Source organism: Solanum tuberosum, unplaced genomic scaffold (genome assembly GCF_000226075.1).
Source record: "Solanum tuberosum cultivar DM 1-3 516 R44 unplaced genomic scaffold, SolTub_3.0 scf00130, whole genome shotgun sequence".
Classification (NCBI taxonomy): domain Eukaryota; kingdom Viridiplantae; phylum Streptophyta; class Magnoliopsida; order Solanales; family Solanaceae; genus Solanum; species Solanum tuberosum.
In genome coordinates this window covers 20,015-35,443 of record NW_006239060.1, presented here as the reverse complement: position 1 = coordinate 35,443, position 15,429 = coordinate 20,015, and the positions used below count along the sequence as shown (strand labels likewise).

General features: G+C 31.8%; 1 protein-coding gene across 2 annotated transcripts; it reads right to left on the bottom strand.

The window, feature by feature from the left end:
• Positions 1 to 6,377: 6,377 nt before the first annotated feature.
• On the bottom strand, positions 6,378 to 10,965 carry LOC102584523 (magnesium transporter MRS2-I-like). Of its 2 annotated transcripts, XM_006351568.2 has the most exons (11): positions 10,516 to 10,960; positions 10,322 to 10,351; positions 9,448 to 9,607; positions 9,212 to 9,333; positions 8,162 to 8,236; positions 7,764 to 7,991; positions 7,632 to 7,676; positions 7,474 to 7,518; positions 7,345 to 7,374; positions 7,092 to 7,211; positions 6,378 to 6,681 (listed from the first exon to the last, which is right to left on the bottom strand). In XM_006351568.2, exons 1-11 carry the CDS (start codon positions 10,705 to 10,707, stop codon positions 6,595 to 6,597), a joined length of 1,134 nt encoding a protein of 377 aa, XP_006351630.1. In that variant the 5' UTR covers positions 10,708 to 10,960; the 3' UTR covers positions 6,378 to 6,594. The 2 variants fall into 2 exon arrangements, with proteins under 2 accessions (XP_006351630.1, XP_015166058.1); XM_015310572.1 differs by lacking the exon at positions 7,092 to 7,211 and having other exon boundaries at positions 10,516 to 10,965.
• Positions 10,966 to 15,429: the final 4,464 nt, after the last annotated feature.

The window sequence follows — 15,429 nt, the reverse complement described above, 5'->3', positions numbered from 1 at the left end:
TAGGGGTGAGGAGAATAGCTCATGAACAAAAACGGAATACTTATATTAACTCTAATCATTGAATTTGCTATTGTTAATTCATCTCCCTCCTATTTTAATTTATATATGAAATGTAATATTTTGATGTCGCGTAAATTAAAACGAAAGGATTATATTTTTCTCTTACTAATAATCGGCTAACATTGACCTGTTTGGGGTCAACATGCCTACTTCAACGGTTGGAATCAGACAACTCTTCGTTCACATGCCTGCTTCAACTGCTGGAATCAGGCAATACTTTGTTGGCATGCCTGCTCCATGAACTCTTCGTTGACATGATGCCTACTTCAAACGCTGGAAGCATGCAGCTTTTCGTTGACATGCCTGTTTCAATTGTTGGAATCAGTCAACTCTTTGTTGACATGCTTGCTCTAGCAACTCTTCGTTGACATGATGCCTACTTCAAATGTTGGAAGCAGGCAGCTTTTCATTGACATATTTGCTTCTATTCGAGGTTAGCTTTGAAATTTCTATATATTTTTTGAATTTGTCAGATATTTAAAATTACATAAAAAAAAACACTATAAATCACAATAATTAGCAATTTAAAATATTTGAAATTATTGTATTTTTTTAGAATACGGTATATATTTTTGAAAATGTGTAAAATGTACTACATGTCACAATAATTAATAACTTAAAAATTCTAAAAACATATAAAAAATTTAAATGGTTCTCAAAATTCTATTAGTGTCATATAAATTGGGACAAAGAATGTAACATATATATTATTTGAAATTTACGTAAAAGTACTATAAATCACAATAATTAACAACTTAAAATATTTAATAGACATATAAAAATTTGATCGACTCTCACAATTTAATATGTGTCACATAAATTCGAACAAAGGAAGTAACATATATTATTTAAAAATAACGTAAAATATACGATAAATCACAATAACTAATAACTTGAAAAATTAAAAGACATAGAAAAAATCTACGGTACCAAATAAATTAGGACAGAAAGAGCAACATAATTATCGAAAATTACATAAAAATACTAAATCACAATAATTAACAGCTTTAAATATCTAAAAAAAAACATATTAAAAAATTAATTAACTCTTCAAAAATTATTTACGTCACATAAGTTGAAATAATAATAAATAAATTAATATATATTAGACTTGTACTAACACGGACTCTTATGACTGGTGTTATTATAAGTGGGCTAAGCGGGAAAATGCGGTGTGGAGAATGGATAGGAAGGAGTGGGCTGATTAATATTCGTTTTGTGTTTCGTATGCGTGACGGCGGAGTTGCAGAAGGGCCAGACAGAGGGTAGTTTAGAGATTAATTGCACCTCACAGCGCACGTTAGCCAATTCGTGCTGCAAGGAAAACGTTTTTTATTTTTAATAATTTACCTAAATCTCATAGTGTTGAGAGTTAATTACATTATTTCGCTACTATTTTTTAAATTACAAAAATTTCTTAAAATTTATGTATCATTGGACTTCCGGATACATTAGACATCCGTATACATAGATGAGAGATGTATCAGAGAAGGGATAGGACATCCGGATACATCACTGGACTTCCGGATACATAAGTGAGGGCTGTATGCGAGAGGGAGATAAGGATGTATCAGCAAGAGGAGAGTATGTCTTCAAGAGGGGATTTTTGAATTTTTTTTAAATGATAGAGAATTTTAGAGATTACGGTAAAATAAGATGTTTGTTTAGGTAATTTTTCATTTTTTGTTTGCTAAATTCTATTTTATGCACCGTGTATTTATGTTGCATTTAAATTTTTAGTACTTGAATTTAATTAACAATAACTCTTACTCATAAATATTACTCCCTACATTTCAAATTAATTGAATTGTTGAGGTGTTTCATACCCTTTAAGAAAAGAAGTTTAAGACATAAATTAGGCATAACTTTCCATTTTTACCCTTATAAATTATTGTCAATTTTATGATTAAAATAACCAAAAATTAATTAATAACTTATTCCAATACTAACTAATGAAGGGTAAAATTGGAAGAACATTCTAAAAGTAGTCTTGAAAATTGAACAATTAATTGAACAATTAAGTTAATTTAAAAAATAAAAAATGTCTTAACAATTCAATTAATTTGAAATGGAAGGAGCAAGATGCTCTGAATTAGTTATACAATATTTCTTTTTCAAGAAATAATCAAAAAAGAAATTCTTGTTTATAGATTTATGTTATGAACTTAAATACTTCAAGAGAAAAATATAGTAGAAATTGCATTAATGATGTGTTCTAGTAATTAACGAATTGAGTTGAGTACTTTCAAAATCTTATATTTAATTTATTAAAAAATAATAGATATTCTGTGAAATTAATCGTAATTCGTATATTATGATCCTTATTAAGTTGGAATATTCATTGTTTGTTGAGCTGAATTTATTGCATACGAATCGGTGTGTTTCTTCGGTCACATATTGGTGCTAGAAAGAGGTAAAAGCTCCAACTCATGTCATAATGTAAATCCTCTTTTACGGTACCACATTCCAAAGGAGTTGTGTATATTGTACCTTGAGGGGTCGTTTTGGTTTATAATTGAGGTATTTTAGGATGATAATTGTGGAATTAAAATTAAGGGTATAACTTGAATAATTTATCTTATCTTCTACCTGAGATAATTTATACCAAATAAAACTATAGGGTATTTTAAAAAATATATAAAATCAAAACCAAGCCAAAAGGTCGAATCAGTTAGATTCTCATCCCATTTTTCAATATGTGTGATCATCCTTATCATGAATATTTGGTGGATCAATCGTAGAAGCTCCAGCATGGCCTCGAGGCGCAACAACTAGTTGTGGTTGGCCTCTATCACGAATACAACTGATTTGTATAAAAATTTAGCTACTTTTAAGGAGGAGAGAGGCGAGCGAGATTGGGAAAAGGGGGAGAGAGGCAAGCGAGATGAGAGAGACGAGCGAAAGACGAAAGAGAGTTACAATTGATTTGTATATATGATCGATAATTGTGTATATGACTGATAATTGTATCACAAATACAATCGATACAATGATTTGTATCAATGAATACAAATGTATCAAAGACTATTGTATTCAATTCGTTGATGCAAATCAATTGTATCATGTATATCGACAAATACAATTGTATCATTGTTGTAATTCGTAATAAATTGTATTCGTATTCATATGTTGCCTTGTATATTATATTTATGTGTTACCATGTGTATTTATGTTGTCATTTGTATTCGTATTCATATGTTGCCTTGTATATTTGTATCACTGATTGTTACCATTTATATTTGTATCATTGTTATCATTTGTATGGCAAAAAGAGAGGGGAAGAGGCGAGAGAGGGGGAGAGGCGAGCCAGAGAGTACAAAGAGAGAGAGGGGTGAGGGAGAGAAGAGAAAGAAATTTGCTATAAAATTCTAACTATAGCTATGAATTATAATTCTTTTAAATTGTATTGGTGTATAGTAAATACATATCATATGTTTGTCTTCTTAATTTCTTCCTACTATTTACTATTCCCACCTGCCGCCCACCCTAATTTTCCACTTTTTAATCATTCTAGATAGTTAGACATTTAAAAAAATATTACGCAATAGTACATTTGAATGACGTTAATTAGTCATATATACCTAATAGTAATCTTATGATTAGTCTGTGGTGTACTATATTGGATAAACTTAATTCATATATTAGATTTAAACGCCCTTCCCTAAGTCTTAACAGTTGAATTTCCACACATTAATTAATTATGACAAATCTCATACTTTGTATCATCCTATTATATGTATCATATTATAGTTAAAACATTTTTGTTAAAAATAACTTACTGTGGCAAAAACACTAGTATTACTACAACAAATTTCAACTCATGATAAAAATGATAGCTACAAAAGTTTATCATAAAAAATTGATATATCATTTCTTATGATAAATTATTATAATTCTTAAATCAAATCACAATTTTTAGTACTCGAAGCAAGTATATTTCATTAGTAATTTAGTATAATAAAGGCAACAAGAAAGTCGAAGAGTGAGTTAGAAAATGTTGACAGGAAAAGGAAGCTTCTTAAAAGTGGGCAATGTGGAAAGGCATGGGGTGTATCACAAGGCAATTCTATGTGCTCAGTGGAACCCACTCTCATGATCCACTAGTTTAATTTTAGTGAATCATTATTTGAGTTTTGAAGTTGTATTTATTATAATTAAAAGAAATGGTTATGATCATATTATATTTGAAATTTATTGGCTCGATTGATATAAATTCATATTATGTATATGGTTTATTAAAGGGGGAAATACTTCCTACTAGAGATTTTTCCATTCTCAAGGTTTGAATCTAAATTTTTTAATTAAGGATGAAGAATCGATGAATCCATCTCGCCACATGGTAAGAGTTTATTATCACTCATTATTTGCATATATTAAATCAATAAATGTAAGAGATGCGTCTTTTATACATATATTTGTTAATTAATCATGGTTAGACGATATATATATTCATGTTAAACTTTAATTTTGAAGGTTAAATTATTTGGGTTTGGTGTAAATATTGATACTGGCTAATACACCGCATTAGGGTTTGATTTTGAGGTTTATCGGTATGTTTTATTGGTTATCGGTTATCGGTTTATAGACATGTTAGATCGTTATAGAATTGACCATTATCGATTTAAGCGTTAAAGATGTTACACGAATTTTTAATTCAGTGAAAATCACTTAAAAACAAAGTGACAAACCAATTAATGATGTAACTATGAACACGAGTTGACATTTTGCATCTTGCTTAGAAGCAAACATTGACATCTAATAGAATAACTAAGAGTTTGAGACACTGAGAAGTAACAGTATGAAACAAAATCTTAAGTGAAAAACTTTTTATATAAAAAGGTATAATATATTTATCAATTTACTATCAGATTATCGGTTAATCACTTAAGAAAAAACTCATCCCCTATGTCATTAGAACAGGTAAGGAAGGCGCCTCCAATCACGGTACTGACAATTCAAGATGAACTCCTTTCATGCCAACAATAATACTACTAAACTTTTAAAAGAAGAGAGATGAGATCAAGTTTTATACTCTCCGTCCAACAATAATTGTCCAGTATACTATTTTGGGATGTCCAACAATATTTGTCTACTTTATGAAATTAATGGATAATTTTACACTTAGTTTCTAATTTACCCTTATTAAATAATAATAGTCATTTCTCTGTTACATTTTTCAAGACATTGTATTTATTATATTCAAAATGTGATATAGTAAAATTATCCTTCTATTTATAGTTGCTTAAGAAATATGGAAAGTCAATAATGGACAAATATTGTTAAATAGAGGGAGTAATAAAATGTTATAGCCGGCTAAATTACATGTACTCCCTCTGTCCCTTTTTATATGTCACATTTTTATTTTGCAATTGCATTAAGAAATGATGTAACTTTACCTTTCTACCCTTGTTTAATTTTTTTGGAACTCAAGTTTTCAATCAATGAATATGAATTAATTTATTTTGATTAATTAATTTAACCAATGGACATGAATCATTTACTTAGCTTTTCTAAGTTGGTCAAATGTATATTTTCAAGGCTAATAACTCACAAGGGTAAAAAAGGAATAATATGATAATTTATGCATTGATTTTATGAAATGACAAATATTATGGACCAATTATTTATAGAAAAAGATGACATATAAAAAGGAACAGAGGGAGTAACAATTATTTGCAACTTAATTTTATTGTAGTTTAAAATTTCAATGATGTGTCCTAATAATTCTCTTTATGACATTAATGGGAGTCTCCCTGCCATGAAGTGTCACCTCGTGCCAGCCACGCAACAATTTTGTAGTCCTTGTAATATTGTTTTCAACGTTTTTTTGTGCTACTGATACCATTTGGTCCCAAAACTTCTTAACCACTTTTAGGGGTAGATAGGAATTGATGTCCGTCTTTTAACATGCATCTAACAAGTACTTCACTCTTATTTGTCACTTGTTATATTCTTTATAGTTTGATAAACAAATCACAAATAGTTCAAATTTGAATTTTGAGTTATAAATAGCTTCTTTTGTGTATACTATTCTCTTTAATATATATATATATATATATAGGTTATTTATGTGTATATGGCCCCTTTGAGAATCAAGGATATAGGTGGAGCAAATTCTGAATTTTACAAACAAAAAAAAATTGTTGTAGCTTGTAGACCATCCTTAAATTCTTTCTTTTTCCATTGTTGTTGAAACTTCTGATTTGCAACCAGTGGCAGAGTCACATTAGCTCAAAGGGTGGTCAATTAAATCCGCTTGTCAGCAAATTACATTTGTCTGAGATTTTATTTTTATATATCATATATATATATATATATATATATATATATATATATTGATTGTTGAATTCATCAATACACAACAAGCATGTCTAAGGTCATAAGTTCGTCTCGTAACATTTTTGCATATCTTATCTCCAATCGTGGTTCCGCCTCTTCCTTGAAGTTGCAATCTAGAAATTAAATTTCAACATGTTGACATGTAGGGTGTATTTTATATTATAATATAGAGATTGGAGGAGTAATTATTAAGATTTAAGATCCAACGAGACCCTTGTGCCTAGCATATGTAATTATTGATAGGAAAACGGATGCAGAAGCAATTCCAGCAAGAATGACCACCTGCAATATAAATACAAGTGTTACCAAAAAAATACATATTCTGAATGTACAAAGTATCCTGCATTCACATAGGATCCAGGAAGGATTGCATCCCGAGAGAGAGTGATATGTAGGCAGTCTATCCTGACGCAAGCATCAGTGACTGATTCAATAGCCACAATAGAGACAACTTTATTGTTGCTCGAATTCTGCATTCACACAGGATCCAGGGAAGGATTGCATCCCAAGAGAGTGTGATATTTAGGCGGTCTATCCTAACGCAAGCATCAGTGACTTGATTCTATAGCCACAATAGAGACAACTTTATTGTTGCTCTGAGGCTTTCCTTCTAGAGTTTAACTTCTATATACTTTTGAATTAAATTCTTGATATAATATACTACTCCCATAAAAAGAATCGAGTATGCGCACCCATTTAAAAAGGTAGCCATGGTCTTTATTCCATGGAACTGGAATATTCATTCCCAATATTGCAGCCACCAAGGAGTACACTGTCAAACAAACTGTACCAGAACTCAGGAACAGCTCCAACTGCGGTATCAATCAAAACAAATTGCTATTTATTCGCCATTTCAACAGATCATATGAGTAGCATTATGTGAATATAGCAGAATAGATTCAGTAATAGTCTGATATTAACCTGACGATACACGTCTCAACATACCTGGATCAGCTGATTTCGATGATTGTCCAGCTGCACACAACAAGGAATTACTGTTAGTTTTGTGTATAGTTCCTAAAGCTAGAAGCTTTTAGCATTAAACCACAAGTTAAATCAGCGCGGAGTAGTAACCTGAATATTGATATAGTCCTCTGTGTCATCAATATATTCGCGCAACTGGATAAAGGAACACCAGAATCACTATTTAATTAGAGTTCTGAATGATCAGTTCATTATTTCATTTTGTGTATGTAAAGGGCATCAGGTTCCTGTTTTTTTCATTTTCTTACCGTTGTCAATTTGTTCATCGTGCTTTCAATTTGCACAAAGTAAGCCTGCAAAAGCATGTAGTTATTACACAACACATGTATCGCGGGATTAATTATATATGCTAGTGTGTGTAAGTTCATGATAATACTAACCTCAAGCAACATTTCAAGTTCCTCAACATCAGTCTCCTCATGAGTTATCCCGCTGATCCTGCTTGCTTTGGATAATAACTTTGAGCGTATTGAGGACGTATCAGGGGACCAGTAAGGTGCCACCTGACCACTCAGGGGGGATGAAACTCCGGCAACTAATTTTCTTGAGAGGTAAAGGTCAGCCATGTCACCATCATCTTCGAGAAGTTGTTCAAGATCATCCCTTACCTAGAAATTGGCATAATTTAGATTCAATTACATTAACTAAACATTCAGCTCTAGATGAACTCAATCTTGTTCCTTTTAGACACCAAATTTCTAGTCCATGAACGGACGCATAGACCAGAACATCTTGTACTTTTCAGGACATAACATGTAGAAGAAAAAGAGAGACATACTTTTTGAACCCGACTAGTCAACCTAGTCATTGCACTCTTCAATTTGCGCACTCTATCCAGGTTGCGACTACTAATCTGCAGATTAGTAAAAGAAAATTCACAAATTAGAAGAAAAGGTACTTGGGAAACAAACTGATCAAGACAGAATAATATATGCGCTGTGCGCAGCACAGACATATCATAACCAAAATGCTATCCAGTAAAGCAACTAAACAATGGTTTCCTTAGTTGTGCTTGGGATGAACAAACAGTTGAGGAAGGACATTTTGTCAATTCAATTTATGCAAAACAATCGGGCAAGGTCGTAATAAGTTGCCTCCTGTTCAAATAAAACTAATCTTGGTTGACGTAGATGACGAGGTGGACTGGTGATATAATCAAATGGCACCATAAGTCTATACTCTAGGATAATTCTTACAACACATTCGACCTGATTCTGTCCTGAGGTAAATATATCTGATTGCAAGTTTTGGCTATAAAACTTCATTAATCCATCCATCAGTTAGAAGTGATCGTTTCCCTTACCTATAAAGACTCTGTAATTCCCTCTTCTACGGATGATAATATTTCTAGGAACATTGTTTTTTAAGTCCGTGCTTAACATAACATTGCAAGAAACCAACTTTCTTTTTCCCTTTTCTTACTTTCTGACTTTCAAGCCATAGACACGTCGGAGAATGCTAAACGTAGCATTTTCACCGTAGATCTTCCACTGTGGAACTTAGTTCTACTTTAATCATTTGGAAGTAAACAATGACCAAATCATCATATATAACATGTCAACCTATCGAACAACATACACTTGTTGGACATTCGATGGTGGCAAGTAGATATGACTTTCAAACACAGCTGATTAACGATAATTAGAACAACTCAATGTAAAATAATCAAGATAATCTCAAATCAAACAAAATTTATCTACTATTTTAGGAAATTTGATCAGCTTCAAACAATTACCACACTCTTTTACAGATTATTAATGAATAGTTTAGGTAGTTAGTTGCACTAAGCATGAAAGTGACCTTATAACATATTGGTTTACTATCTTACCTTGGAGGTGAGCTCATCTAAAGCAGGGTAAGCAGCAGTCTCTAGTTCTCGTGTCTGAGTGTCAAGATAACTGCATACTCCTTCTAGTGCTACTTCTAAAGCTCGAAATTCAAAAGGAAACTCTGCATCACAAATAATAGGAACGATGATTAGCAATCGTGTTGCTTGAATAGAAAGAACACATAGTAGTAACCAACGACTCAACATCGAAGAAATAAGAAGCAGTAGGTGCATACCAGTTGGTTCAACAGTTTGCATTTCATTTTGTGTCCCATTAACAACAGGTTGATCATCATCTTCACCTTCTCCTAAGCTAATAGCTGGCAATGGCAATCTTCTTTGAAGTTCTTCAACAACAGGAAGAACATTATCATCCATTGGGTCACGAATCAATACCTACCTCAATCAAATAAAACACACACAATGGGATATACATTTATTATTAAACTAACATCAAGAAAGCTATAAAGCGACAATCGATAATCATATATTCACAATGAACTTATCTTCAATACTCTAAGCCTAAGGGGTCGCTTGGTAAGAATAATACTGAATAGAGTGCATTAGTAATGTTGGATTATTTCTATCCACGGATTGGTTTGGTGTACTAAGGATGTGTATTCATGTGTTAATAGTACCGAATAAATCCTATCAAACAAAGGATTAAATAATACCATGACTAATATATGTATTATTTTATCTAAAACATACTACCAAACGACCCCTAACTATGTAAAGGAAAATTTTACAGTTACATCACTCCGAAAGTGAAATTAGTAACCTGAAAAATAAGGCAAGTAACCTCTTACAACAACATAACTTATACAGAAAATGTAAAATTATATTTGAATCCATCACCGACTCAAAAAACTGGTAGTTAGGCAATGTAGAAACACTAGAACAAAAGCAACTTTTAGCAGTAATAATTATGCACATTAATAGAATGCTAGAGTCTTTACCGTCATTAGTTAAATATCATTAGATTCATGTTGCTATAGACTTTAGGGACATTGTCACTAAAAATACATATTTAGCGACAATTAAAATATTGTCATTAACTAATTGCTGCTAAATATCATTTTTGGTATAGCGAAAGCAATAGAAATTTACCTCATCTGTAGTAATAATTGCTTTGATATGCTGAAGGCAGTGAACAAACCAGCCAAAACAACAAAAGCACAACAATTAGATTTCTTACCAAAAAGCAAATCATTGGTTAATTTCTCAGATGATCAATCAACTAATAGTTATTCTCTCAAGGTAAGTGAGAAATCAAACTTGGAAAGTTTAAAGGTTAAGTGCACCTCCAAATTGAGTACAATAGCCTTTTCTCTGCCAAATATTGCAGAAGGATAAGAAAGCAGAGGATCAAGAATACGAAGATCTCTAGCATGTATTGAAACTCTTTTCATAATAGCATACTTATCCAAATCCAATATACTACTCTGTCCTTTACTGTCTACAAGTATCCACCTTCTCGATACCCCTGTTTTCATCTTTCACACTTACAACAAATAATAGTAATAATGCAATTTGAGAAAACCCCACTTTCAAAAACTGGCAAAATCAGTGATTTTTGCAGAAAGAAATAAGATATTAATGTTGATAATGGAAATTTGAAAGGTAGGAGAAAAGGGGAAAATGGTGATAGGAGAAAGATAAGGACATGACATTATAGGTGAAATTGTAGAGAAACAAAAGTAGTTATTATTACTGCTAAAAGAGCTGTATGTTTTTGGCCGATTGTGGGTGCGGTAAACAAGCAAAAACTTACATAAACAGACAAGTACGGTGTATCAACCCTCTATTTTTTCATTCTATTTGACAAATAATATACTCCCTCCGTCCCTATTTACTTGTCCATATTTCCTTTTTTGGTTGTCCCTATTTAGTTGTCCATTTTGACAAATCAAGAAAGGACAACAAATTTTTTCCTATTATACCCTTATTTACACTTCTTGAAAATTGTAAAAGTGTATGTTGTTTCCCTCCAATTTATTTCACTTGAATTCAAATAAGTGGTTATAATTTTAAAGTGAAAAGTTGTCATAAGGATAAAATTGTAACTTCACTGTGCTAATCATTGTTGCCTTAATCTGTGTGCCATTTCTAAAGTGGACAACTAAAAAGGGACGGAGGGAGTACTTTGGTACGAAAAAGAAATAAGTGAGGATTTTTAATTTATTTTTGGTATTTGAGAATAAATAAAATATTATTATATACTCCTAATTTAGGCAGATATTATTGAGTTGGTGACTTTGTATGAGGGTTACAGTCTGACAGGTGGTGAGGTGATAGGGACAGTGGTTCATGGGATGGGATGGAAGGTGAGGTGTGTTAGTAGGAAGGGGCGGAGCTAGCTTATTAGCCGTGGAGATTTCGATCGAATTCAATAGTTTTGGTTTAAATTTTATATTTATATATTTTTTTAAATTATTGAATATGTACAAATTATAAATTTAGAACTTAGTGCCTTCAGAAAATTAAAATCTTGAATTCGTAAACTTTAAATCCTCTGTTTGCCTATGTAAGTGAGTCAATATTGTCGTTTGATAGAGTATATAAAAATAATGTTCAATAGAGTGTATTAATATTGTTTGTATTAGGTATGTTTGCATTAGTTATGCATATATTATTTTTATTCATTGCTTGGTTTGGTGTATTAAAAATAGCATGCATGGTATATAAATATTTATTTATAAAAGTATCCTCTACAATTATAGTAGAAAAGATGTAAAAGTGTTTTTGAGGGGTAATTGACTCTTTAATCATATGATAATGTATGTATTAAATCTCTTTGCATTACTAATAATTAGAAATTCATGGTATTAGTAATAAGAGAAATTACACGAATAAGCAAACATATACTAGTTAATTAGCTAACATAACTATAGTTTGAATTAATTACCACTCGCAACATCTTTTTAGCTAAAATTATGTGCACCTTTTTCCTCTCTTCCTCTCTCTCGCCTCTCTCCTCTCTTATACATATACAAATACAAATTATACATATACAAATACAATTCGTTTCTCTCCACTTCTGCCCTCTCTCCCCCCTCTCCCAATCTCACTCGCATCTCTCCCCCCTCTCCCAATCTCACTCGCATCTCTCCCCCCTCTCCCAATCTCACTCGCATCTCTCCCCCCTCTCCCAATCTCACTCGCATCTCTCCCCCCTCTCCCAATCTCACTCGCATCTCTCCCCCCTCTCCCAATCTCACTCGCATCTCTCCCCCCTCTCCCAATCTCACTCGCATCTCTCCCCCCTCTCCCAATCTCACTCGCATCTCTCCCCCCTCTCCCAATCTCACTCGCATCTCTCCCCCCTCTCCCAATCTCACTCGCATCTCTCCCCCCTCTCCCAATCTCACTCGCATCTCTCCCCCCTCTCCCAATCTCACTCGCATCTCTCCCCCCTCTCCCAATCTCACTCGCATCTCTCCCCCCTCTCCCAATCTCACTCGCATCTCTCCCCCCTCTCCCAATCTCACTCGCATCTCTCCTCCCTCTCCCAATCTCGCTCGTCAGATATACAAATACATATGTATACCAGTTCATATATACAATTATCTAACATATATACATATACAATTCGGCAGATATACAATTACAATCTCGCTTGCCTTGTTCCTCCCTCTATCATGTAGCGACGAATCGTAATTAGCAAACTATAGCTATGGAACCTCCTAATTAAGTTACTTTTTGTCGTTATTTGCAAAATTTCCTCGTAATACACTCCTCAATACATAATAGAGTGACAAAATGAAAAAGTGTATCAAACAAGGAACGACTAATAGAGAGTGAACGAATGCATTATTTTTACTAATACATTACCAAACGAGTGTGTAATATCACTTGAAAATTATTTTTTCTAGTTTTATTAGGAAAGTTATTTTTTTGTTTTTATAAGGAATTTGTTTTTCTTGACAAAATGTTTTTTGAAAATTTTAATCAGTCAAATAGGAAAAAAAGGAAATTGTGTACAAACAAGCCTCTAAAGTTTCAGTTTTCACAGTGACATTCTTTAAAAATAGTATGGACCTGTTTGGAAAGTCACTCTGGTAATTAGATTTGGTGTAATTACATTGTCTGTTATGTTTAGTTGACCATGTAATTACCTGGTCAGTGGATAATTGTATGTAATTGATAATTTTTCCTACTATTTACTATTCTCACCCCCGCCCACCCTAATTTTCCAATTTTTAATCATTCTAAATTGTTAGACACTTAAAAAAAGTATCACGCAAATCGCAATAGTACATTTGAATGACGTTAATTATCATATATATAATATATCTAATAGTAATAGTAATCTTATGATTAGTTTGTGGTGTACTATATTGGATAAACTTTATACATATATTAGATTTAAACGCCCTTCCCTAAGTCCTAAGAATTGAATTTCTACACATTAATTAAGTTACGACAAATCACATACTTTGTATCATATTATAGTTAAAACATTTTGTTAAAAATAACTTAATGTGGCGAAAACACTACTATTACTACAACAAATTTCAACTCATGATAAAAATGATAGCTACAAAATTTTATCATAAAATTTGATATATCATTTCATTATGACAAATAATTATAATTATTAAATCAAAACACAATTTCTAGTACTCGAAGCAAATATATTTCATTAGTAATTATTAAATATAATAAAGGCAACAAGAAAGTCGAAGAGTAAGTTATAAATTGTTGACATGAAAAGGAAGCTTCTAATTTAAGTGAGGCATGTGGAAAGGCATGGGTGTATCACAGTGTGTATCACGAGGCAATTCTATGTGCTCAGTGGAACCCACTCTCACGATCCACTCGTTTAATTTTAGTGCATTATTTTTTGAGTTTAAGTTGTATTTATTAAAAAATGGTTATGATCATATTAAATTTGATATTTACTGAATCGACTATGTAAATTCCTATCATATATATAAGGTTTATAACAGGCCCTAATAGAGATTTATCCAATCTCAATATTTGAATTTAAATTTTTTAATTAAAGATGAAGGATCGACTTATCCATCTCACTACATGGTAAGAATTAATTGACACTCATTATTTGCATACACTAAATAAATAAATGTAAGATATGTGCTTTTCACATATATATTTATTAATTAATCATGATTAGATAATATATATTTTCATGTTAAACTTTAATTTTGAAGGTTATAGTATTTGGGTTTGGTGTATAAATATTGATACTGGCTAATCAACACATTAGGGTTTGATTTTGAGGTTTATCTGTATGTTTTATTGGTTATCAATTTATAGACATGTTAGATCGTTATAGAATTGATCCTTATCCATTTAAACGTTTAGATTTTACACGAATTTTTAATTCAGTGAAAATCACTTAAAAACAAAGTGACAAACCAATTAATGATGTAACTATGAACACGAGTTGACATTTTGCATCTTGCTTAGAAGCAAACATTGACATCTAATAGAATAACTAAGAGTTTGAGACACTGAGAAGTAACAGTATGAAACAAAATCTTAAGTGAAAAACTTTTTATATAAAAAGGTATAATATATTTATCAATTTACTATCAGATTATCGGTTAATCACTTAAGAAAAAACTCATCCCCTATGTCATTAGAACAGGTAAGGAAGGCGCCTCCAATCACGGTACTGACAATTCAAGATGAACTCCTTTCATGCCAACAATAATACTACTAAACTTTTAAAAGAAGAGAGATGAGATCAAGTTTTATACTCTCTCCGTCCAAATAATTGTCCAGTATATTATTTTGGGATGTTCAACAATACTTGTCTACTTTATGAAATCAATGGATAATTTTACACTTAGTTCCTAATTTATCGTTATTATTGATTATAGTCATCTGTCTATTACATTATTCAAGATATTATATTTATTATATCCAAAATGTGATATAGTAAAATTACCCTTTTATTTATAGTTACTTAAAAAATGTACAAAGTTAATAATGGACAAATATTATTGACTAGATGAAGTAATAAAATGTTATAGACGGCTAAATTACATGTAACAATTCTCTTTATGACATTAATTGGAATCTCCCTGCCATAAAGTGTCACCTCGTGCCAGCCACACAACAAATTTGTAGTCCTTGTAATCTTGTTTTCAACTTCTTTTTGTGCGACTGCTACCATTTGGTCCCAAAACTTCTTAACCACTTTTAGGGGTAGACAGGAATTGATGTCCCTCTTTTAACACATCTAACAA

Coding starts and splice junctions, on each gene's coding strand:
- LOC102584523 (XM_006351568.2), bottom strand. CDS start 10,707: ATGAAAACAGGGGTATCGAGAAGGTGGATACTTGTAGACAGTAAAGGA. Junction 10,352..10,515: donor CTATTGTACTCAATTTGGAG/GTGCACTTAACC, acceptor CACTGCCTTCAG/CATATCAAAGCAATTATTAC. Junction 7,519..7,631: donor CGATGAACAAATTGACAACG/GTAAGAAAATGA, acceptor TCCTTTATCCAG/TTGCGCGAATATATTGATGA.